At 41.4% G+C, this 23,716-nt stretch overlaps 3 protein-coding genes, 1 long non-coding RNA gene and 1 pseudogene across 6 annotated transcripts; 3 read left to right on the top strand and 2 right to left on the bottom strand.

Annotated features, from left to right (window-relative positions):
• The first annotated feature begins 26 nt into the window (after positions 1-26).
• Positions 27-6,659, top strand: LOC115663577 (folylpolyglutamate synthase-like; annotated as a pseudogene).
• Positions 6,660-9,578: 2,919 nt separating this feature from the next.
• LOC130136604 (uncharacterized) lies at positions 9,579-17,339 on the bottom strand. Of its 3 annotated transcripts, XM_056306710.1 has the most exons (8): positions 14,847-14,993; positions 14,112-14,245; positions 13,014-13,180; positions 12,170-12,320; positions 12,011-12,049; positions 11,827-11,901; positions 9,889-10,075; positions 9,580-9,792 (listed from the first exon to the last, which is right to left on the bottom strand). In XM_056306710.1, exons 4-8 carry the CDS (start codon positions 12,299-12,301, stop codon positions 9,632-9,634), a joined length of 594 nt encoding a protein of 197 aa, XP_056162685.1. In that variant the 5' UTR covers positions 12,302-12,320; positions 13,014-13,180; positions 14,112-14,245; positions 14,847-14,993; the 3' UTR covers positions 9,580-9,631. The 3 variants fall into 3 exon arrangements, with proteins under 3 accessions (XP_056162686.1, XP_056162685.1, XP_056162684.1); XM_056306709.1 differs by lacking the exons at positions 14,112-14,245; positions 14,847-14,993 and adding an exon at positions 17,202-17,339; XM_056306711.1 differs by lacking the exons at positions 13,014-13,180; positions 14,112-14,245; positions 14,847-14,993 and adding an exon at positions 17,202-17,333 and having other exon boundaries at positions 9,579-9,792; positions 12,170-12,315.
• Positions 14,850-16,331, top strand: LOC115663578 (probable LRR receptor-like serine/threonine-protein kinase At4g29180). The gene is made up of 5 exons (XM_030585570.2): positions 14,850-15,046; positions 15,142-15,268; positions 15,365-15,427; positions 15,502-15,688; positions 15,997-16,331. The coding sequence occupies exons 1-5, from the start codon at positions 14,858-14,860 to the stop codon at positions 16,121-16,123; spliced, it is 693 nt and encodes a 230-aa protein (XP_030441430.2). The 5' UTR covers positions 14,850-14,857; the 3' UTR covers positions 16,124-16,331.
• Positions 17,340-17,844: 505 nt separating the features above from the next.
• LOC115666443 (uncharacterized) lies at positions 17,845-19,229 on the bottom strand. Its single transcript, XR_008815435.1, has 3 exons — positions 18,979-19,229; positions 18,401-18,869; positions 17,845-18,259 (listed from the first exon to the last, which is right to left on the bottom strand). It is a non-coding gene; the product is annotated as an uncharacterized LOC115666443 (long non-coding RNA).
• Positions 19,230-22,635: 3,406 nt separating this feature from the next.
• Positions 22,636-23,387, top strand: LOC130136635 (uncharacterized). Its single transcript, XM_056306731.1, has 2 exons — positions 22,636-22,708; positions 23,077-23,387. The coding sequence occupies exons 1-2, from the start codon at positions 22,636-22,638 to the stop codon at positions 23,385-23,387; spliced, it is 384 nt and encodes a 127-aa protein (XP_056162706.1).
• The last annotated feature ends 329 nt before the right edge of the window (positions 23,388-23,716 follow it).

Raw genomic sequence — 23,716 nt, 5'->3', positions numbered from 1 at the left:
GAGGTTTGACGGACCGTTGCGATGAGAGTCATACCTGATGCTCTGTGTGGTTGAGTGGGTTAAAATTAGTTTTGAAAGAAGGATTTTTTCTGCGCCTGTGTTGGTTGTTGGATCTTGGAATTTCATAAACGATGCAGTCTTCGAGATTGGTGTGGTTGGTTTTCATATCCTTGTATCTCCTTTATGTTCTGAAAGTCAAATTTGGCTCTTTCATATGCAAACTGCCTCCACAGTTTATATAATTAATTCTTCTTATTAATTTCCTTTGGCAGGGTTGGCATTCTCTAATGCTCGTGCATGCAGAGGTTTACCTGAAGTGTGGAATACTTGGTTCTTCACACTTCCGTGGGGAGAGCCATCTATTATCAGGAAAAGCGACACGGCGTGTGTCTGACTTTCCGGCATCTGGTCTCTCTCAGAATCTCAAAGTACCAAGTAAGCTCTACTTTGAAGCAAGTCCTTGATTGTCCTCACTAGATACATGAAGTTTATAATGACAAGGAAATAAGTATTAATGCTGTGTTTTCCAAGAACTTCTAGTTGAGTAAGGAACTCAGAGCCGTAGAATTCCAGCAACCTCTAGCAGAAGTTGGTTTGTGTTTGCTTTCTTTTCTGGGGATTGGTAGAAGGGGTTGAGGGAAGACTGGCGATGGAGATTATACTGTTGGACTGCAACTTTAGTGTTATCTTGTACACTGCTCGTCTCTGTATTGCTTTGATATTAGGCTTGCAAGTATTTTGGTTATTATATACTGACAGTTTCTAGCAATCTGAATGGTGAAAGTTTTCTGAATTAACTCGTAATACTTTTAAGATGGGGGGATGGCATCTCTGAAATGATCATATGGGGCAGTTGCAAAGGAGAGAGATGTGGAATAGTAGGTACAGAGGAATCAAACGGTCGCTGGCCAACCCAAAGTGTCGTGGCTCCCCTGCAACCCCTCCAATAGTATTTTAGCACTCATAAAATTCCTGTGAGGTCTTTCATGTCAGGTAACCTGATTAGGGATTCTCCATCTGTGTGATTTGGGCATGCTCCTGCAAGCATGTGACTGTAATTTGTCCAAGTACTGCTTTGATTGACTTCATTTCTTTTTTTTTGGATGAGAATTCTTGGAAATGCATCTTGTTTCTGGCTAGTTCTTTTTGCTCTCTCTCTCTCTCTCTCTCTCTCTCTCTCTCCAGACCTTGTAGTCCTGCCTCATTCTTGAGTTGCTTCCTGCTACGTGTCTATTCAGGTAGCATGGTGGCACCTATAGAATTTGATTGAAGATTATATTCTGCTTTTATCTATTTCTTTTCTTTCCTGCTTTCGTCAATTTGATAGAATTATATAGGATAGGTGTCTTCATAATGTGAAAGAGCTTTATTAGTGGAGACTACTCAAAGTATGTGGTCATATTAATAAATGGGAAGTATTAGCAAGCATTTAGAAAATCAATCTTTGGCTGACTCTGGTACCGTATTTCACCTTATTGCTTCAGGATCTAGATACACGAAAATGTCATTGCGAGTAGTAGATAAAATGGAGAATGAGCTAGCTTTTAAGGGCAATTGTCTAGATCTGCCTCTTTCATCTTCTTATGAAGCTGCAATGGAAGCACTTTCCTCACTCATAACTCGTCAGAAACGTGGAGACCGAACACCTGTTGCTGGGAAGTTTGGGAAACTGGAAAGGATGTCAATCTATCTCAGGGTATAATCCCAAGGTCATTCAGATATGAATGCATTATGGAGTGACTTCATGGTTTTACATTGGAACTTAGCAGTCATGATTAAATAGAGTAGAAACGTCTCTTTCTATCAACTCCATGCATTTTGAGGTCTGGCATTTACAAGCAAAAGTCTTTTCACATACTACCACATCAACTTTTGACCAAGTCAAGCAATGCCATAATGCAGTAAGAGCTATGTTTTTCTAATCATCCAGTGCCTTTGCATATTATTTATGTAGCATGTCTTTTCTAAGCATGCATCCTCTTGCTATTCTTCTTGCCCTTATATGCAGTATGACCTTTTCTTAAGCTCGTCTGGACAATGAAAGCATGGGCTTTGTCTACTAAATCATTTGCCTGACTATTTTCGTAGATACTTGGGTTGGAGGAAAAGATTGCTGGGCTTAAAATAATACATGTTGCTGGAACTAAAGGGAAGGTAATGTTAAGTTCTTCTGTTTTACCGTCTCTATTGAGCTCATTGGCTACCTCGCCGATGTTAATTCAACCTGTAAAGATCCTCTTATCTCCTATTACAGGTGTTTTAAACGGAAGTTATAGTCGATATCTTCAGTAGAAATCAACTGTTGCCTCTGCATTTATATCTTAGTCAGTGAAAAAGTAGAAATTACAAATCAAAATATCCTAGATGGTGTAGCTGCAGATGAATGGCTCTTTGTCTAATGCTGAGTGACAGGTCTCTATGGTCTACTTTTCATAGTATCGTAATATAATGTAAAAGTTTCTTCGGAATAACAGCGACGGCAAATTTCTCATTCTTGACAGTGTTTCCTGTCTTCCTACATCCATTTCTGGTTTTTATTGCAGGGTTCGACATGTGCTTTCTGTGAGGCTATTTTGCGCAAGTGTGGATTTAGGACTGGACTGTTCACATCTCCTCACCTAATGGATGTGAGGGAAAGGTTCCAGTTGGATGGGTCAGTACCTTCTTTGACTTGTGATTTCATTATAACCTATAGATTAGTAAACCTTTTTCTCTGGTGTCATATGGTGTGTCATTAACATGATGAATCATTATGGGTGAAGTTTGATGTTGAATAGCTGATGGCTCCATATTTTCTTTACTTTAGAAGTGGTGGAAATGAGATATCCATTTGCAATCAGTATGCTGGCACTATGATGACAACTCATTTTTGTAGTTTACCCCAGCTATCAAGAAATAGATAAATCAATTTTGTTTCTGAGTCAATTGACTGATTAAATGTGATACGAATACACTCCTCGCCTGCCCCCCCCCACCCCCGCCTTGATATTCAACATAGCTACTTGGCCAAAGGCTAATGTCAAATGGCCTTTCATCTATTAATTTTTATAACCAGGGAGGAGATGAATTTGGACTTTATGGGGTAAAGCGAATTTACAAGTGACAATAACTTATTGTCACATTATTGAAAGCCCACGGACTTTTCTGCAACTCACACACGAGGTAGCTAATGATTCTGCTATATGAGAGCTTTGTACGTGGATGGTGACTGTCGACATATGCCCCATGCTGATAATTCTTCTAATCAGCAGTCTATTTGCCAAAGTGTAGATTGACCTCCGACGAGCTTTCATTTAAGAGCAGAAACTGAGTCTGAATTGTACTTAAATATGATTGCACCGATTATAATAATGAACTCATGTTGTAATTTCTAGGATCAGATTGTTCATTCCAGTTTATGAGTGAAGTTATTTAAGGAAATGAATTTAAATGCAAGTTCAACATCTATTGTTTCTGTTTGAATAAACTTTGTTTAGGTTGGATGTGTTTGAGGATAAGTTCCTGCTATATTTTTGGGATTGCTGGAGTCAATTGAAGATAATATATTGTCTCTTTCTGAAATTGTTTAGTTATTCCAACTTTGGCTCTTGAATGGCACAAGTAATGATCACGGTGCATTTTATGTTTTGGATGAGGAACTGGGAGCTTCCTGTTTGTGGCATAAACAATCACATTCCTTGATTAAGTCGCTGCCTTTTTTGGCTTTGACAGCAAATTAATACATTGGAATACGTTAAAGCATCGATTACCTCATTTTTCTCAAAAGCTGCATCTTCTTTTCTGGAAGCTTCTCAAATGTCGGTTTCTCTTTCCAAAGAGCCAACATACTTTTCCTTTAGTTATATGTAGTTGCAATCATAAAGATCCTGCTAGGCAGTTTGTTCATGCCATAGGCAGCATTATCTGTTACTCCATCTATTAAGACCAGTTTGGAAGAGTTGCTTTCATTTTTCTATAGCTTCTTTGCCGGGTTGTGGTTTTCGTCAAATTGACAATCCGAGAGTTCATGACCTTGTATTTAATGGACAAACCTGCAGACTTACTCCTATTTTGTGTATAAATGGTTCGACAATTTGGGTTAAAGTGATGAGAGTATACTTGGATGACAAACCTTATGCATAATGGCATTGTACTTCTCAATTTTAATTTGTGACTGAGCAGCAAAGTACTCTAATGTCAGTGAATATCCATTATGTATTTTCTCTTAAGGGGATGGTGCTCCCATCTAATTAATTTTGTGTTATCAGTATATCATGGTTATCTGAATTTGGCGACTACTTCATTCTGACATCTCAATCTGCTGGTGTCAGAAACAGGATGAGGAGGCAGCTGGATTAGAACTGCCTCCTGCATTCGTTAGAGGTCTTTCAACAGCACGCCTTTCTGGAAGGGCACAGATTGTCCACGATAATGGCTCAGCAGATACTTCAGAAAATTCGGGAGAGTTGACTTTCTACTTAGACGGAGCTCATAGTCCTGAGAGTATGGAGGCTTGTGCCAGATGGTTCTCTGGTGCCTCTAAATCAAACAAAAAATTATCATCATTGTCATCACCACCATCTACTTCTGTCGATGTTCACAATATGAAGTCATTGTGGGGAAATGGTACCTCCATTATGAAAAGGATTGCCTGAAGTCATCTAATAAGACGTCAAAGCAGGTAAAGTTACTCATAGATTGAGTTTCTTTTGAGATGTAAGTATTTTGAATTGCTTCTATGAGGTATTTTTTTGCAAAGACAAGACACATTTTTTTTGTCATTTAAGAAAGTTCAGTTTTGCTTGATTTATGGTTTTTGATACTTTGCTTGTTTTGTATTTGGTAGATTCTATTATTTAATTGCATGGATGTTAGAGACCCTCAAATTCTGCTCCCACGACTTGTGAATATATGCGCTTCATCAGGTATATCCAATTCCAAAGATATATGCAATCTTCATGATGCAAGATGTTTCTTTTCGCATCCTGATGAAGCCTGTGTAATTTAGTGAATGAAGGCATATGATTTGCTAATTGATAATTTTCTCTTGATGGTTGTCATTCTCATTATCTGCTATATCAATGTTATCATGTGTGCATTGATGCGTCAGTTCTCTTTTGTATTGTATGCTTCTCATGTCTGATGGCGATCAGGGTCTTCAAAATGGCTTCACCTCATTCTGTTATCAAAGCATATTTTGCCAGTTAGCTGCGTTCTTCTTACCCATCAGTAACACCCTTGTATAATAGTTGTTAAACAGAAAAGGGGTATGTTATTTTTATGTAGAATTTAGTGCATCAGCTTTATCCTGGGAATGATCTTAAGCACTTATCATAAGTGAGGTGATGCAAGTTTCTATTGCTGCTGCTTCCACGGATGCAATGTTGGTTGTTCAGATTTGAACATTACCGGTAGATTAGTCACACTATATGTCATTTTGTGAGGCTTGCAGATGACCGGTTAAGAGTTTTGTTCTAATCTTGTGCAGGGACCCATTTCTCAAAGGCTTTGTTTGTCCCTAGCATGTCATCATATGATAAAGTCACTTCTGGTGCTTCAGTTATTACATCAGATATCCCTACTACTAGGGACTTGTCGTGGCAGTATAACCTCCAAAGGATTTGGGAGAAGATTATACACGGGAAAGGTTTGTTTCCTCACAGAAAAAAAGTAAACTTACGAAATATAGTGTAAATGAACTGCAGCCGGTAGAGTACCACGAATGGGGTCCTTGTTAGCCCCAGCACTGTATTTTCAGAAGTGGCCTCAAACAAGTATATCATGTGAACTCTTTCCCTTACAGTTTGTTGCTGTTGCTAATTCTGGTATTAGCTTCATTCTTCCACATGCTTCTGCTAATGTTAGTTGTAGTTCACAGCAAGCTGTAACTGGTCTACGAGATTAAGGTTGGTTTGCATTGAGTTGTCGCGTCAAATAAATTAATTAGCAATCTGGTAGTTCATAGTTATTATCGAATCGATCAAATGATACTGCCTCTACTGGTTTAAGGTTGGTGTCGCCAGTTGCCAATCGATTGAAAAAGCTCCCACCACAATAAAGTTTACTGATCCATGTATGGGAAAATGATGAAGTTTCGCTCGAGCTTATAACATTTTCTTTATACATGAGCAGATGTTTCCCTTGACAAGAGTTCCAAGACGGACAGTGTAGACTCCTTGCCCCCTCACGACTTTCTTTATGAAGATGTTTCCCGCGGCAGTCTGGCAGATCAGAATTTCGCATCCAGTGCGGTGATGCCTTCCTTGCCATTGACAATAAAGTGGCTGAGGGACTGTGTTAAGGAAAACCCTTCTTTACGCCTTCAGGTAACCCTTCTGTCATTAACATGATGTCCATAGGTAGCTACTAGAAGAGTCTTGCCAAACCATTTGTGGGACCAAATGGAAGATACATGTGTTTCAACTGTTAGTGCGAAAGAGATATTGTGTATGTAGTGGTTTACATGCTCTTGTATCAGACCATTGGAAATGTTATCTATCTAATTGGTATATACAGGTACTTGTCACCGGTTCGCTGCATCTGGTAGGGGATGTGCTCAAGCTATTGAGGAGGTGATGCAGATAAGGAAAGGCATTCTTGTTTAGAACTTCACATGCCGTGCAATTTACTTGTCCCTATCCCCCATAATTGCTTGAGGCCATGATTTGTTTTTCATTTAACCGAATAATGCCCTCTTTGCACCCCCCCCTCTTTTCCTTTTTATCCCCAGGGTAGTATTGGGGGCATTTGCCGTCTTTCATTCTCGATGGTGTAAAACTATCTCGTTGTAACATCATTATTGACAGACATTCATTCTTGGAATTAACTACAGAGTGCATGGAGCAAAATTGATGATTTGAGTTTCCTGCAACTGAATTAGTGTACCTACTTCTGGGATAGTAACGTAGCTCCACACGGTTTGATAGGGCCTCCGTTTGGTCTTTCAATCTCAACGAGTTGTTGCACTGAAACATGTAGTTAAAAATCTCAGCAGTTCCCTGTCACAATTAAAGATAGAATGACCTCAGGATGCAATAGTTCTTCAATAAATTAAGCCTTCCGTAGAGAAAAATTCTAGAACATAGGAATAAACATCCACCACAGGTCAGCAGCAAAGAGGACTGCTGATACAACTTGCCATGGTATGTGAACTCTTTAAACTGAACTCTTTAAACTGAAGACAGTCTTGAACACGAGTAGAAGTGATATAAAATCTTCCTAATGGTCCATCGACCGTTTCCTTAATTTACATACATGGTGGGTTGCTTTAATCCCTTAAGAGAAACTGGATAGCATGCAAGTATAATTGTTTCCTTCTGTATAAAGCTATAATCAGATATGATCCTCAGTCCTATCATATAATTAGGTAGAGAAGTTTGTTTCACCATTGAGGCTCACCGCGAATGGCAACCTAGATTCAGAATAGACCAGATCATCCAAATTCCTAAGCGACAGTATGAGGCTTCACAGTCCAAGTTTGGGTCCTGATTCCAATATTATCCCCATGCCTCGTTACCCAATACCAGCACTAAAAGAATACCTGTGGCTAAAAACATACATAATCTAGACTCTTGCAGTGCTACGAAATACTATGCAAAACTAACCACAATATATCGTAAAATTATAAGTCTAACTGCAATAACTCATCTCGCACTGAATATATGGGGAGATACTGCCTTTGCTGTGTAATAGTTTTTGACTTCCCAAATTCACTCACCGCTTCACCCTTTTTCATGTGCTATGCAAACTTTGCCTCATTTAAAATCTACCTCGCCTCGTTCCCCAACTGCAGTAGTATCAGCATCAATCTAGTTTTAGAAAAATCAGCTTTCAGGCAATGGGCATTACTACAACAACTTTTATAAAGAAAAAAAAACATAGAGAGAGAATTATCGAGAGAGCGCGACCAATGAACAGTGCGCGACCAGCGGCTTTTATACAGATTTTCGTCGGGTTTCGGCTCGATTTTGGGATAGCCAAGTTAGAATTCTTGTAGTGCTATGAATGAGCTTTCTTTTAACTATAAGCTCGCTTGGAGTTTAGTGGAGAAAGTTATGACGCAACCAACTTTCGTGCTCAAGCTCCGCATTGCGGATAATTTGTCTAGTCTTTATGTCCATTTATGTGTTATTTGGGCGGCGAAGTCCAATTTTTAAGTCATTGAGCTGTGTATATATATAGAATTGGTAGTTTAGGGTATTGCGGGACCGTGGGATTTTACAGAACCCAATTTGGACTTACGGTTTACCGGATATGAATTTTTGAAGTTGAGAACGCGTAGTGAACAGTCCGTGACCAGTGCTCCAAATCCGGAACATTGAAATTAAGATTGCAGAGATATACAAAAAGAAGAAACTAATATTCAGACCTCAGATGTGGAATTTATTTACTGAAAAAGAAACAACCACTTTCTTCCCACAAATAGAATGCAATGTCGACAAATACAAAACACGTTCACAATAACACACTATGGCAAACTCATGACATCCTTGAGCTTCAAATTTCCAAATAACATGTGAGCTACTATAAATATCGACAACACAGTTTCTTCAATCTCGAATTTTCTTTCTTTAGCTTTGCCGCATCTTGTTTATCACGTTTTACTTGTGCCTTTGTTGACACCTATTTTAATTTGCCCAAAATTAATTGCACAAAATTTAGGAGTTAATTTTATTTAATTCCTAAAAAAAAATATTTCTATTTAAATGCATTGCATATAGAAATTAGGCACATTTTATATTAATAGGGTCTATTAGAACTTTGAAAAAAATATATTTCGAGTTGGGCCGGTTCGGGGCCAAGTTGACCCGGCCCTTTTCTTTTTCCTTTTCCCCACATGAGCCCCGACCCTTTTCTTTTTTTTTTTCTTCTCCTTTTCTTCCCCCGCGCGGGCCCAGCCCACTTTTCTTTTTTTTTCCCTTTTTATTCTCCCCGTGCGGGCTGGGCCCGGCCCGGCCCAGCTCCCCTTCTTCTTCTCTTCCCCCACGTTGACCCGTCTCTCTCTCCCCTATTCTTCTCTGTTGCTGACGTCCAGAGCAACGAACGGCGGAGCGCGGCCTCGACGTCCCTATCGAGCAGAAGATGGACAAAGGAGGCACGGCAACGGGACTGGCATTGATGGCCAGTCCCGTCCTTCCCAATTCCCGGCCTTCTCTTTCCTTCTTCATTGACTCGGAGCAGCCCCTGCACCGGCCTAAATAGCCACAAAAGTCTTGAGCAAGCCTAGGCCGGTGCAGGCCATTAATGGGGAGGATGGAGACAGAGGCGAGTGGCCAACATCTGCTGTAAAAACCGGCGAGGAGGCCAGCCAAGGGGTCGGGGATTTTTGAAACGAAAACAGAGAGAGAGAGAGAGAGAAAAGCACAGAGAGAAACCGAGAGAGAAAGAGAGAGATTGAGCAAAAAAGATCAAACCTTTGGCCTGCAGGTTGAAGAGCCAAGTCACAGGAGCCTCCCCGTTGAGCTAGAGCCGGCGGCGATCCATCGAACTGACGCCTCGACCGGTAGGTCCACTCGGCCACCGTTTTTCCCCTGTTTCTCCCCTGTTTTTGTGAGTTTGAGTGGCTGTGATAACCTTTGAAATTTAAGAGATAACGGGAGTCTAATCAAACTATGGTGGTCCACTCAGCATTAAATAGGAAAGTTATTTCCGTTCAAGATGAAACAAGGTTGGAATAGCAAGAGGACTTGACATAAAATATTTTACCAATTGCTTGATGCTCAGTCTGAGCCTCCAGCCAATGCTGCTCAAACTGAATGTTGGAGAGAGCCTCCTCCAACTTCCCTATCTGTTCCAACAAGGGGTTGATATGCTCTGCAGATACATTCACAACAGATAAAAAAGAGTTACACATGGTACGTTCATAAAGTTTTCAACAGACAATAAAACAGAAAAAAAGCAGAGTCCTACCGTCCTTTGCATGGTGATCGTAGTATGCAAAATGGCCAACATGTACATCAAAGTCGATGATTTCATGATAAGGAGACTTGTTAGTAAAGCAAAACCGATGAAAACCCTTATGGTGAGCCATACACTGAAATTTCTCACTGATCTTGTCATGAGAATCTTGAATCTGATTACCAGAAGATCCTTTCACCTGGCAATTTCAAAGGTTGCAAAGAATGTACAGTTATCTAGGTCATTATCAAAGGATTAAAGATCGATAAGCACAATATTGACAGAATTAAGGAATTCGATAATCAATACATGACTTTAATTCAAAGCATGTCACGACAAACATGAAAAACGAAAACTAAATATGCATATGCGAGATCTAGTTGACCCATCTAGGCTGCCAAAGGCTAATAAACTACACTGAATAATCTCCTTTAGGAAGATAATCAGCATCCCTCACAAAAAAATGTATATTTGAGTACAGTATTTCATGTATATTACGTTCGATCCATTAACCATGTGCTAATACGTCTGACCCATTAACTATGTGCTATTAAGAACTCTCGCCTACTTTCCGAGATTAAGTGCATCACAATATATGCAGCCAAGTAACTTCTAATCAATAACCTCAGAATTACCCAAAATAAGAACCGATGAGCATTCTAACACGCCTATATAGGCTTTACCACGTCTATGTCCTGATATCCAAGAACCAACATTTTGTTTATAATATTTTCAAGAAGGGATACACAAACATAGTGTCGACATTTGCCGAAAACAGTCACAGCAATGCCTCGTATGAGGCAGCAGAGACTAATAAGAGGTTTAGGCAAATCGGAGCTCAACCTCAAATCCACCTATTTTGTAATTTGTAAATCGAAGCTCAACCTCAAATCGCAGGTAAACAAACACCCACCAAGCAATACATTTCAACTCTACCTTGGGCAAAGGAAGCCAACAAGAGCAGAACCCGGAAAAACCATTCTTCTTTGGAGTCCTGAGGCAAACACGGAATAGAACAACCTCAACACACTCGCACCACTAAACATAATGTAGCTCATCTTCTGTACTAGACCCCAAAAAAAGAAAACTTCCTTATTTTACTTTTAAAAAAGACCCAGATAGTAACAAAATCAAGCTCTCTCTCAGAACACGATGTGAATTCTATCGAGTAATACCTCCTTGGTGAGCTATTGTTTACACGCATAACCTTTGATGATTTATCGTCAGTGGAAGAAACCAACTCTTTCCAAATAGTCGATGCAGTAATACAAGCACAGTTAACAACCTATACATAAATTCTCTTTTACCAGCCGAAAATAAAATTTCTATCGCTATGTGCCTTGCTGGTATTTGCCAAAACCAATCACACAAAAACATAATGATGAGTTCGCATTTGATAAAATATCTATGGAGTAAATGATCATGCGTTGTTGCACTATGATAACTTTCCGGTGTGTATGCAAATTCAAATGTCATCACCTTCTTTGCAGCAAGCAAGGCCACATGAGATTCAAGATTTATAGTAGTCAACTGTCCGCCCTGTATCCCAACAAACATAATTAAATAAATCAGATTTTCAATCTCCTTGTAATTATTAGTTCAAGCGCCATGCCAAATAACATACAAAATTTTCATTAACTGCAGCGCAAAACCTTAATTTGCTAGGTCATTTATAAAGTGAGTATAGAGACTTCAAGAGAATCATTCAATTATGAAGGAGACCCCCTGCATACTCGCTGCATGCTTTGTCTTCTAATTTACTCTTTTTGATCCACAATTGTTTATCCCATTGGAAGAAGGATAACGCTTCTTACACACTTTCGGTTCTTACGCATATTTTCCACAAGCATTAGATCATCCAGTAACAAAATGAACAGGATGTGTATTCTATTTCCATGTCGTGAGGACTTGATGAAGTTAATGACAATACAAAATTTGCCAAGCACTTACTTTCTTGACAACTTCCTTTCTTATCTGATAGTTAGCAGCTTCTAAGAGGACTTTCCCCGATAATCTTCTTGCAATCTACCTTAAAGAGGAAACTAGGTTAAAACATATTAAATGGACCTAGTGAAGGAAAGATTCTCTTTGACCAAAAAAAAAGTAAAGATTCTCAGGTGAATGGTGCTCTTACCAGCTGAGAAATCTTTGCCAAAGTAATCAAACCTCCCCCCTATGATATTGAAAAGGAGGAAAACAAAATTGAGTTGGTAGAAGTATGGAAGGACTAAAAGGGTAAAGAATAAAGATCACGAAAGAAATGCAGGCATAAAAATGGATAAAAAAAGAGGACCTTAAAAATCAGGGAACGGAGTTCTCTTGCCCCGAATTTTGAAGCTGCAAAAGCTCGGACCTTCTGCTCATCAAGTCCAAGTCCTAGGCTATCTTGCACATCAGAATTTGCAGAGGATTCCCACGTGGGCATAGAAGTTCTAGATTCTTCACTACATGAAAAGCACCTTACTCTTATTAGAACTTTAAGAAAGGTAAGCAAAATCAACTAGAAGATGTCATCAACCAGGAGATGTCGGACATGATGCAGTAAACCACAAAAAATATATGGAAGAGAGATATAAATTGCACAGTTTCCTGCTCCAATCCTAACAGAAAGTAAGACGGATGAGTCATCAGAGTTTCCCATACTATGAGCCTGCAGTTTTAATCTAAACCAAGTACTGCTCCTGCATTATTTTTAGTGCACAAAAGAATTAGTCCTCTTCCATTAGGTGGGAGGTACAGTTTCAATCTCCGAAAGGCACAAAGCACAGAATTAGAGCTGATGACATCCTTTTTTTGTTTCCCTATAGCTACTCAAATGAACAATCGCAACACAAGATAAGATGTTACAATCCATGTATTTAAACAAATCCATGTGATGGACATGCCATTAATCTCCCTATCTCATAAGTGATTATTTACCTACCGAGAACAATCTGCTCATTAAATACTGTTTTGCTAGAAATTTATACCATAGATTAAGATAGATACAAAGAATACATCAAGTAATCTTGCAACAGATGTAGAAAGATTTTAGCTTCTAGGTCCTCGGTTGAAATTTTAGTTGAGCAAGGAATGTTCAACTTTTTCCTCACAAAAGACCCTAACATTAGATATCGGAAGAAAAGAAATGGTTCGACCTGCTTTCAGCTCCAAGTGTACTCTTTGGCTTCACGGTTTACCAGAGCAAGGAGAGAAGCAGAGGGCGAGTAGCTTTCACGCTTCCGAGTAGAAGAAAGAGCAGCATTCCGCAAGCAACAGGAGAGCAATTAGCGGTTCATAAATCAAACACCCCTGAAACGGGAACCTGAAACAGAATGAAAGCGATGAGCGAGATGTAACAAAAGCATTCCCCTTTTCCGGCAATGTGGAATACCTGCCCATATTTAAAATCCTCGAATCTCTTATTACCACCAATACACCCCCCCCCCCCCCAAGCTTTTGCACAAGCCTGTAACTAACTTCAGCATGATCAAAAGTAGAATAGATTTTTCTGGTTCTGAATACCAAGGCCGAATGGCAACGACAGTAAGGGATAGGTGATTAATTGACTCACGATCTCTTCTATATGTATCTGATAACATGAAGAAGTAAAGCTAACTTTAGAAGGAAATAAAAAACTTTATGATCTGCTCTTAAGGAAGCTGGAATTGCATGAAACTTCAAAAACCTCGAAAAAGGGCCTGAAGTAAACACACACCTGTTCTTAGATTTCACATCAGCTTCTCTTTATTACTACACTGGATTCTCAATCCATTCAACTTCTAAGTAAGTTGAAATGTGGATCTCTTAAAGATCGTGGAATAGCGAAAAAATTTGGACCCAAAGCAAACATCCGTCATTTCACCTTAAGAACATTGGCTCCAATCCCATCTTTATAGATAGAAATAAAGAACCGGTCTAAAAAGAGTTTTAAGTGCTGGAAATTACGCCATCTACCAAACCAGAACATTGCTTTTCTCCCATCACCCATAGTGAAAGTGGTACTAATCCTTCCTGATATAATTCCAACCTACCAAATCTTAAGAACACCAATTAGTATAGCCATGTTCAATAGTTTACTTCATAGTTATCTTACTTTTCTTCAGCAAACCTCCGAAAGCATTCAACAAAAAGAGTGGATTAAGTAAAAAAAATGAAAGTCCTATGCATAGACATTTGTTCAGGTGGTGATAGAGAACAAGATTTGGTTCTCGAGAGCAGAGCAAAAGGAAGGAAATGGTCTTCAAATTCGCCACCTTTGATCCCGCTCAAGATCCTGATGATTTCAACCACGCTTTTCCTCAATCTCCAGCATCATCACCATCAGCACCACGTGACTATATTGACGGCTGCATCAGAGCTTTAGTCAGCCGGCTCGCCGTCGCTGGTACTTCTTGCATCTTAACATTTCAGCCACGACACTCACACGCACTCATGCTCACATTTCTCTCATTTGTGCTTGTGCCCATCATTCCAAAGTGTCCTCTGGCCTATTTGTAGGCTCTGTAAGTCGGTTACTTTTTCTGGACAATACTTGCTGGATTCTTCCAGAAAACATCATGTAAAGGTGATAGGCAACGTGATTTTGAAAAAGAACAGACCCTAAAAAAAGAAGAGTGTTCTAAAGGGAGGATGATCATGATGTGCTAAATAGTTCTAGAGAGTCATGTTGGTTATATTTGATTGAGCTCCTAATAATTAATGACCCAGAATTTCATCCATGACAAGCATGCGAATAAAGTAACAACTTGAAGATACTATTTTCCCTGATTAGTTCATTGCTCCGCAAGGTGCCAGAACTTCAATCCCTACTGTTTTTTTCCCTCTTTGTCATCTTCTCCTTGAATATAGCTCCCAAATTTCAGAAAATGCTGCCCTATAGGTTGGATTTCTCAGCAGCAAGCATCTTGCAAAGATTTTCCTTGATAATCTACTTGTCGAACTTCGGAAGTTGTTATGTAGTACTTATTGGAAAGATTATGGTGTAAAACCTAGGGAAAAGATGTTGAACTTAAAGGATGGACCTTTTAAATATGGAGAACTTGAGAGGATAACGGGGAACTTTGGAACAGTTCTCGTTGAAGGAGGATCTGGAAATGTATATTTTGGCACACTAGAGGATGGCACCGAAGTTGCTGTGAAGGTCTTCTTTTGTTTTTCTATGCGAGGGTCCAGGGAATTTCAAGCCAAGGTTAGATAGAACAAGGCAATTGATGCATATTTAGAAACTTGGTCCCATACTAATGTCGGTGTAAACAATGGTAATGCACACTTGTGATTTTGCAGGCCAAACACTTGAGGGCTGTTCACCATGAAAACTTGGTTTCTCCGCTTGGATATTGTGATGGCAGCAAAACCAAGGGGCTAATATATGAATTTATGGATGGTGGAAATCTGCAAGAAAACTTAACAGGTATTTTATCATTCTCTTTTACAGTCCTTTCTCTAGAATTATCCCGAAGATGCCTGTTTTTCACATATAACGGTGGTAGATGTGTTGATTTAACAGGCGACAGGCCAAATTTCTTGACTTGGAGTAAGAGACTACAAATTGCCGTGGATGTAGCACAAGGTATGTAGATGAAATATCCACTATTACAGTTTTTGCTCTGGCACGGTTTAAGGAGTTTTTGCAAAGAATTGCAGGTTTGGATTATCTTCATCATGATTGCCACCCACCCATCATCCATGGAGACTTGAGTGCTGCAAACATCTGGTTGAATGAGGAAATGCAACCTAAATTAGCTGACTTTGGTATCTCAGCTTTTGAACCTCAAGCTCTTGATTCTTATCAAACTTGTCCTTTGGGCACTCCAGGCTACTTCGACCCAGAGTAATGAATAAAACTCAATCTTGTCCAATCTCTTTATGCACAAAATCAGACATTCCCCAAGATTTCATGTGTCACTTCTCATTTATTAATATCCATCCCTTCTTCACTACTTGGATGCACATGAAACTACTGGCGAAACATTTCAATGTTTATAGGTCTTATCTTTTCCACTTCTTAAGTGGTTAAAATTTGGACTTGACAAAAAAAAAACAGCTCAAAAAGGATAAATGACTCAAAGAGATTCAAAGAGAAGCCTTATCATGACCTAGAAATTGTCTTCTCATCCATATTCTCATATGTATATGCAGGTTTTATCCATATTCAAGGCCAGACACAAAAAGTGATGTTTATAGTTTCGGAATCATACTCTTTGAGCTAATTACAGGACATCCAGTAGTAACTAGAAGCGCAGTGCGCAACGTGTTTTTACTTTAGTGGATGACTCCTATCGTTGAAACTAAAGAAATAGAGATGATTATGGATCCAAGTTTACAAGGGAAGTTTGACATTGACTCAGCTTGGAAAGCGATAGAGATTGCAAAGTCTTGTACACGGCCAACTGGAGTAGAAAGGCCGGACATAACTCATGTACTGGCGTTACTGAGGCAATCTTTAGCAATAGAATTGGCATCTTAGTGCTACCACTCCGAGGTAGTTAACTAACTAGAAAATGTCAACTTTAGGTGCAAAAATATCTGCAGCAGTTTAGTACTGAACTCAAGTGGTGGCTTATGTTTCGGAGTTCATACTTGTATTTAAATTTGGATTCTGATACCACTACTCACTCGCGGGATTCCAAGAAACCAAATGCTTTTAGACAGACAGCTTATCCAAACAACTTTCTAGAAACTTAATAGGCCCCTCACATGGAAAAATTATACGACACATGTAACTCTACTAGTACTTCTCACGACTAGTACATGTCTCCTTGTGCATAAACATACGAGTTTCATTGACCATCTGAATCTTGTATCAGAGCAGAGGTCAAAAGTTTGAATCATGCCATTGCCTCTTATCTACATTATTCATCTCCTTAGAATGGTGGTGTTATTATCTCCTATTGATTGTTTGAAGCGGCTATTTTCACGCCCGCATCCTGCGTGAAGTCTGGTATACAAGCGATGGGGAGTATTAAAGGATGGACCCATTTCCCAACACTTGAGCTTTTGGGCAAAAACAGTTTCTAACAAAATGTACCACCAATATGCATTGCAAGTGAAAAGGAAAGAAAGATAAAAGAAGATTAAGAGCAAGAATCAAGTTTAGTTTTAATCTAACACTTTGAGTTACCCTCCATTTCTGCGAGCCACTAAACTGACAAGATACACGACGAAAACACCAAGCTACACATTCCTCTGTTTCTTTTCTTTCTTTCCTTTTTTGTTCTTTTTCGGATGAACAAACAACTTCAATATAGATAGAACGACCTTATAAATAACATCTCAAACCCCAAAATCATCCCTTTAGAGATTGGGCTAAAGAAAACAAAACATTTAAGGAAAAAAGAACTGACCCCATAGGCATGAGCTCGCTCAACGAGCTTGGAAGGAGACGAGTAGCCATCGCTGCACTCGCTCACGGACATGAAGGCGAGCGCCTGCTCGACCGTCATCTTCCTCTTGCTGCCTCCAGGCTTCTTCTTCTTGGTCTTGGGTCAGAGGGTGCAGGGGGGGGGGGGGGGGGGGAGACAGAGATTCAAAACCGAACCAAAGAGATTTACGAAAGCCCAAAAGGCAGAGAGGCGTGTATCGGGAGGGAGAGAGAGCAGAGCGTGAAGAAAGCGTGAAGACAGAGAAATCGTCGGAGTGAGGCGGCGTCGGCGTCGGGGCGAGGAGACGGACCTCGCTCGTCGTCGCAAGGGAGACGGAGCACAGAGCGAATTCCACATCTGGAATTCGATGGGAGCGCGAAAGAGAGAGAAAGAGAGAGAGAGAGAGAGAGGGCTGTTTTTTAAAAAATTTCTCACAGCTGCTCTCAGCTCGGCTCGGCTTAGCTCTGTGCCGTGGGAGTTATTCCACCGGGAAGCCTTCCTGACATGTGGGTTTCCGCGGACACGTGTCGCCACCTCAGACTTGTTATTTCTCCACGGTGGAATCCCTAGTGGCACCCAATATTCTCTCCCAAAAAGAGATTTAACGAGAAGGTGAATAAGGGAGAGAGGACCAACAGAAGATAACCACGAAACAGGAGCGAAATCACATATGAATGTAGTGCACAGCATACAAAGAACAAAGACACAGATACATGTTCCCCACCTCATCATAACACAAGGATTTTCCATCTCTCTACAGATTCCACATTCCATGAACTTTTGAAAACATGCATAACAAAAGCAAATCCTCCACCACCGTGTGACTTTAGCACAATCTCCTTCCAAATCTCTCTCTCTCTCTCTCTCTCTCTCTCTCGTCTTTTTGTTTTCCCTCAGCAGAGAACAAATAGAAGGAGGGCATTAATAAATTATGAAAATAGATTAAGGGTTACTCCTGAATGATCTAAGGGCTTTAACTGCTCCTGCCCTCAATATGAAGTGGTGGTAGAAAGCTGCAATGGCTGATCCATTGAATGGTCCTACCCAGAAGATCCACATAAACCCAACGAAAACAAAGGGGACATTATCAGCAAACTCTAGTGAAATGGGGAAATATAGAAAATCTTTTTTTCTTTCTGAAAAATAAAAGAAAGACGTAATCGAGCAATGAATTAATTAACCTGATCATCTCAGGCCTTATCCTTGTTGTAGAAAACAGCAGCACCGATACTTCTCGCAGGGTTGATCCCGATTCCGGTGATGGAAATGGTGGTCAAGTGAACCATAAACACCGCTCATCCGATTGGCAGAGGAGCCAAAACCTTTTCCAAGATTTATCCCAAAGAAAAGACACGCATCATAAGAAACAATTGTTCATGTTTAGGACAAACTTCGGATCTTCAGGTGCCTTCATACTCCGCGCCTCCTCCCAAATCGACTTCTCCTTACTATGCACATGCCTTACCATGTCCTGTGACAGTGTACCCATCTATCCACCATATCCAGTGGCATACCCTCATTTTTCCCACCCTCCATCAACCTATCTTCTTCCGGTGTATCCTCCCCCTTTGGTTTATCCTCCGCCTCCATATCCTCCATCTCCTAGCCCTCCAGGTATGTGCCAAGGTGGTGTAGGATAATACTAAGGTCCTGAGAGAGAAACAACATACTCCCAATTGATGACATACAGCAATGAACAACATAGAATCAACATAATAATGAGCCAATTCATGCGTAACTGTTGAAACTCAACACATACCTAGAGCGCCAGGAGGTGGTGGATATGAAGGCGGAGGATCAGCCAAAGGGGAGAGTACGGAGGAGGATGGGCTAATGGAGCATGGGGAAAATGTGTTGGAGGAGGGTATGCCGTTGGATATGTGGATAGATGGGTATGCAGACATGCTATGGCTGGTACATTGTAAGGAGGAGCTGATGCGGAGGAGGTGCAAAGCACGAAGGCATTCAATGAGCCGAAGAAGCTACATATGGTGGTGCAGATGGTGTACAGCTCGCTCCCAATTTTTGCAACAGCACAAGCACAATATTGTTCAGAATCCACAACAGAATGATCATGGTAAATGGTCATGATGATATTCTATACCGAACGAAATTTGTAACAGTCTGAATTTTCGATCCTTTTCCCGGGATTTAAGAAATGAATTTGACCAATGCACTATAGTGAGGTCTCACCCGGAAATGCGCATTCACGGGATGCTAACCTTAGGGGTAGGGCCGTTACGGGATTGAGTTCGCACGACCAAAGAACTCGACCTTGGTTCGATCTTTGACCATATGGATTGACGAGGGAATGTTTTGAGCCAACCGAGACCGGTCTACTTGATTGATCGTGTCCGAAGGGAACTAGCGACAGACCCTCACAATTATATGACAACCGAGGTCGTCCCAGGTAGAGTAAACTTAAACGTGATTTGACTTAGTGTCAGTCACGGGTCGAGAGCGCGTAATCCCAATGAGCCACCCGTTAGCCAGAGATAAGCTAAAGTCGCGATTGTTCGATTTTAGTCATTTCTTGGAATTCGAGCCCGGGAATCGAGAATTTTGAAAGTGACAATTTTGGACGGCCGATGACGTTTTTGGCTTGGCCAACCTTGGGGCCAAACATTTCGCAAAAAATGGATTTCGGTTCGGGCCGGAAAATTACGATTTTGCCCCGTGGACACCGATATTGGATTTTGAGGCCGTTTGAGGTTATTTTTCGCGGCCAAGGTCATTTTGGGGTGGCCACGCACATTCAGAGTGGTTTTAGCCAAAAATTGGAATTTCGACAAAAATTGGAAAAATAATATTATTTTATTCCCGAAACTTTGACGTGGATTTTCGAGGGCTTGCGCGATGAATTTCGCGATTCCAACGCCATATTATGTTGGCCACGCACATATGGAATGCGTATGTGCGAAAATTGAAATTTCGGTTCGGGATCGAAAAATTACGAAACTGCCCCTAGGCCTATTTTCCTTTATTCCGAATTTTGACCAAAATTTGGGGACTAACCAAGGTCAATTAGGCTAAACCAGGTCTGGTCAGCCTTGGGTTAGGGACAAATGACCAATGGGCCCTTAAATTATTAGATAAGATCAATTGGTGGCTCTTGGATCAAGGGCAAAGTTGTCCAAACCCTTGGATTATTGACACATGAATCCCACTAAGCTAACTTTGACTCATTTGACCAGACTATTCTCTCTCTCTCTCTCGTGAAGACCATTCAGCCATTTTCCCCCAAAATTTTCTCTCTTTTCCCGTTTCCATTTCTGCAGATTACGTTTCGGCCACCGTCCCATCCCTGTCCGTATGGAGTGGTACTGTTCACCGCGTCCCCGTACGAAACACTGTTCACGCCGTCCGTACATCACCGGCGACTGCCGGCTGTCCGTTGCGTTCACTCGTCTATCTCGCCTTTTGGGTAAGTGTTTTCCCCAAATGTCATTTAGGACCTCGGGTATTTCTAGACTCGTTTGAAGTTCGGTTTAAGTGATTTTAGGGACTGTTTGCTGGCTGTGATATGCCGTGTGATGTGCTGTGAGTGGCTTTTCGATACGCAGTTAGTACCATTAGGACCGGCTCATAATTTTATGAAAGTGCCGTGAAGAGCCGGGAGTGAGATATGGTGATTTTGAGGGCGAAAAAGACTGATTGATGGCTGTGATGTGTGGTTTTAGGTGCTGTGGGGTGCTGTTTGTCGTGTGGTTGGTACTGTTAGGTCCGGCCCGAGATTTTGTGAAATTGTCGTGAAGGGCTTGAACTGATTTGATAACGTTTGGGTGTGGAGAAATGCCAGTTTGTGTGTTGATCGTGTGTGTTGTGATATGATTGTGTGGTTGTGGCTGGTTTGGGATTGTGCTTGGGCTGATTGTGGACTGGCCATGTGTCGCGTGTGTGTGGCCGTGAAGTGTGGTGGTGTGGTAGTGCATTCGCGTATTGTATTCGCGTGCCAACAATGTGTGATTGGGTGTTCGTGCGGTGTTTGTGTGACGAGGTTGTGTAAATGTGAAATGTGTGTGAAGTGTGTATGTTTGGCAGTGTATTTGTGTGGTGGCGTGGCAAGTGTGGTTTGAGTGGAACGAGGGTACGGAAATGTGAGATTGGTTGGAAAGGATCCGTCCTGAGGCGTGTACGTTTACGCGGGACGATGCCGTCCCTGACGAGGTGACGATGCCCGGCCCGACGGGGTGTCGATGCTTGACGTGGTCAGAAGACCATTGGCCTGATGCGTTTTACGCGGGCGCGGTAGAAGGAAAGTGTGTGTAGGATTCCGTCCTGAGGCGTGTACGTTTACGCGGGATGATGCCGACCCTGACGAGGTGACGATGCCCGGCCCGACGGGGTGACGATGCCTGACGAGGTCAGAAGACCGTTGGCCTGATGCGTTTTACGCGGGCGCGGTAGTGGTGGAAAGGTTGAAAATGAGTGGGATTTGGCAAGACAAGCGAGAGGATTGTGGAAAGTGACGCATGGTGTGAGTAGCATGCGAGTGTGTTTGTATCGCGCGATGTGATGCTTAATTATGGGGTAGAAACTGCTAGGCACGGTATGGGACGTGCCCAAGTGGTTTTTGTCTTATAATTGAGGCACGCGCGCGTCTGTGATTCCTTGCTGTGATGTGTTGGCTGTGTTATTATCTAACGTGCAGGAATGTGCATTATGGATTCCAGGTAGGGTCGCATGTGATTGTTAGTTTGGCCGATCGTTGTGTGTTATGTGTGTTTTCGTCTGGCGGTACGTGAGTGCCTACGTGGGGTTTGGGGTTGTACACTTATTGAGATTCGTCTCACGGTTGTATAACCGCCACTTTCGAACCCGGCCCTAAACCCGGAAATGAGCCTTTTCTTTTTGGAAGTCCGGGAGCTGCTGTTGGTGCCCGTGGAGCTCGCAGTGAGTTCCGATATTCAATCCAGAAATTCAGAAGCAGAATGGAAGAGGGCGACCCTTAGGTTTTTCCCTAGGGTGTTTTAGGGGTTGTATAACTTTGGTTATCCGATAGTGAAGTTAAGATAACCAAACCCCGAACTTTTGTTTAAACAAGGATTGAGGATGTTAGTCCGTATTTATGTCCGTAATATGATGTTTGTATATTTGGTGTTGTATGAATATGTGGTTGCTGGATTGTTCTGTTGTTCTACCCCGTTGTCGTCATTATTTGTCCGGGGTTTTGTTATTCGCTTCCGCATGTGGCTCTGATGTTTGGGTTGGGTCGGCGATGTTCCTGAGACGTTGCATCATTTCGACCGGAGCAGGGGATGTCGCGAGCTCGTTGGGGTTCGGGGCGTGACAAAATTGGTACTTACCGCATTTGCATAATGTAATATCAAGCTCGCTTCTCCGGCATATCCAGAATCAAAGAAAAAACAAGCACTTTAATCAAGACAATCAAAACCTTTCTTTCTAGAGGGTAGCAATGCAAATGCCAAGTGACACTTGTCCTACTTCACAATTTGATGCCACGGAGATAGACTGGGGGTATCTGATTGGTAGATATGTTATACACGAATAAAGGAATAGAGGAGGAGAGGAGAATCTGTTAGAAAATCCATCATATGCATCCACAACTTGTATGGAAGAAAGAATGAGACAGAAGAATCCCCCAACACTTTTATGTTTATCCAAGAGAGAGTGTAACTCAGATTAGCATCGTTGTGTGCCTAGTCATACCATATACTGCACGTCTTCTGCCTAAGTGGGAGGCTAAGTGGTCAGTTTTCCTATATCGTTCTACGAAACAAAACATGTGAACAGTACTACCAAGAACTCACATTATATTGCTGGGAACCCAAGTGAATTAAAAGAAATCACACCACTATTCTTACAAGAAGGTCATCTTATTCTTATAATCTTCAAGGGCTGGTGGCTGGAGGTGGAGTGAGGAAAGGAATAGAGGGAATCTTAGGGAGAGAAGTAGGGATGCTTGGCATCGGCGGCAAGGTGGTTGTCATGGTTGGCAAGCTTGGAAGCGGCGGCAGAGTAGTCGTGGGCAGTGTTGGTTGCATGGTGGGCAGCGTCGGTAGTGTGGGCTGGGGCAAGGTTGTTGGGATGGCAGGCATTGGTGGCATGGCGACGTTTGGCAATGTGGGCATGGCCGGTAGGGGAGGCAACGACGTTGGTAAAGTTGGTATGGTGGGAAGAGACGGTATCGATGGCATAGTTGTTTGAAGCAGTTGACGAGCTCCGAAGCTCATATTGATGGTTGAGAAAACTAGGGTGATGACGAGAACAAGGTTCTTTGAGAAAGAAGTCATGTTGGTAAATGAATTCTAGATCTTTTTTTGTGATAGGCTCAAGGACTTGAAATCAATGAGCTGAGAGGAATGGATTGCTAATTGTGTCTGGATAAATGGAGGAAGGGGATATGAGTTTGTATAGCAAGAGATAGTCATATAGAATTTTGGATTGTGTAATAAGTTGGTGACTGGCCTTTGGCTATGGGCAGGAAAAGAGCAGAACGTCTCCTTATTGGTACTTAGTTGGCTCACCTCCTCAGC

This window comes from Syzygium oleosum, unplaced genomic scaffold, assembly GCF_021117445.2.
Source record: "Syzygium oleosum isolate NSW1041296 unplaced genomic scaffold, Sole_v2.1 Sole_v2.47, whole genome shotgun sequence".
NCBI lineage: Eukaryota > Viridiplantae > Streptophyta > Magnoliopsida > Myrtales > Myrtaceae > Syzygium > Syzygium oleosum.
Note: the sequence above shows the minus strand (reverse complement) of the source record. Positions and strands in the feature narration are given on the sequence as shown.

What these genes read in the sequence shown, in the direction of transcription:
- LOC130136604 (XM_056306709.1), bottom strand. Translation starts at nt 12,301, where the DNA reads ATGCCCACGTGGGAATCCTCTGCAAATTCTGATGTGCAAGATAGCCTA. An exon ending in GAAAGGAAGTTGTCAAGAAA is followed by an intron (nt 10,076 to 11,826) that starts GTAAGTGCTTGG and finishes TGAAATTGCCAG; the next exon opens with GTGAAAGGATCTTCTGGTAA. An exon ending in CGATCACCATGCAAAGGACG is followed by an intron (nt 9,793 to 9,888) that starts GTAGGACTCTGC and finishes ATGTATCTGCAG; the next exon opens with AGCATATCAACCCCTTGTTG.
- LOC115663578 (XM_030585570.2), top strand. Translation starts at nt 14,858, where the DNA reads ATGTTGAACTTAAAGGATGGACCTTTTAAATATGGAGAACTTGAGAGG. An exon ending in TCTGCAAGAAAACTTAACAG is followed by an intron (nt 15,269 to 15,364) that starts GTATTTTATCAT and finishes TTGATTTAACAG; the next exon opens with GCGACAGGCCAAATTTCTTG. An exon ending in TGCCGTGGATGTAGCACAAG is followed by an intron (nt 15,428 to 15,501) that starts GTATGTAGATGA and finishes AAAGAATTGCAG; the next exon opens with GTTTGGATTATCTTCATCAT.
- LOC130136635 (XM_056306731.1), top strand. Translation starts at nt 22,636, where the DNA reads ATGCAAATGCCAAGTGACACTTGTCCTACTTCACAATTTGATGCCACG. An exon ending in AGACTGGGGGTATCTGATTG is followed by an intron (nt 22,709 to 23,076) that starts GTAGATATGTTA and finishes ATAATCTTCAAG; the next exon opens with GGCTGGTGGCTGGAGGTGGA.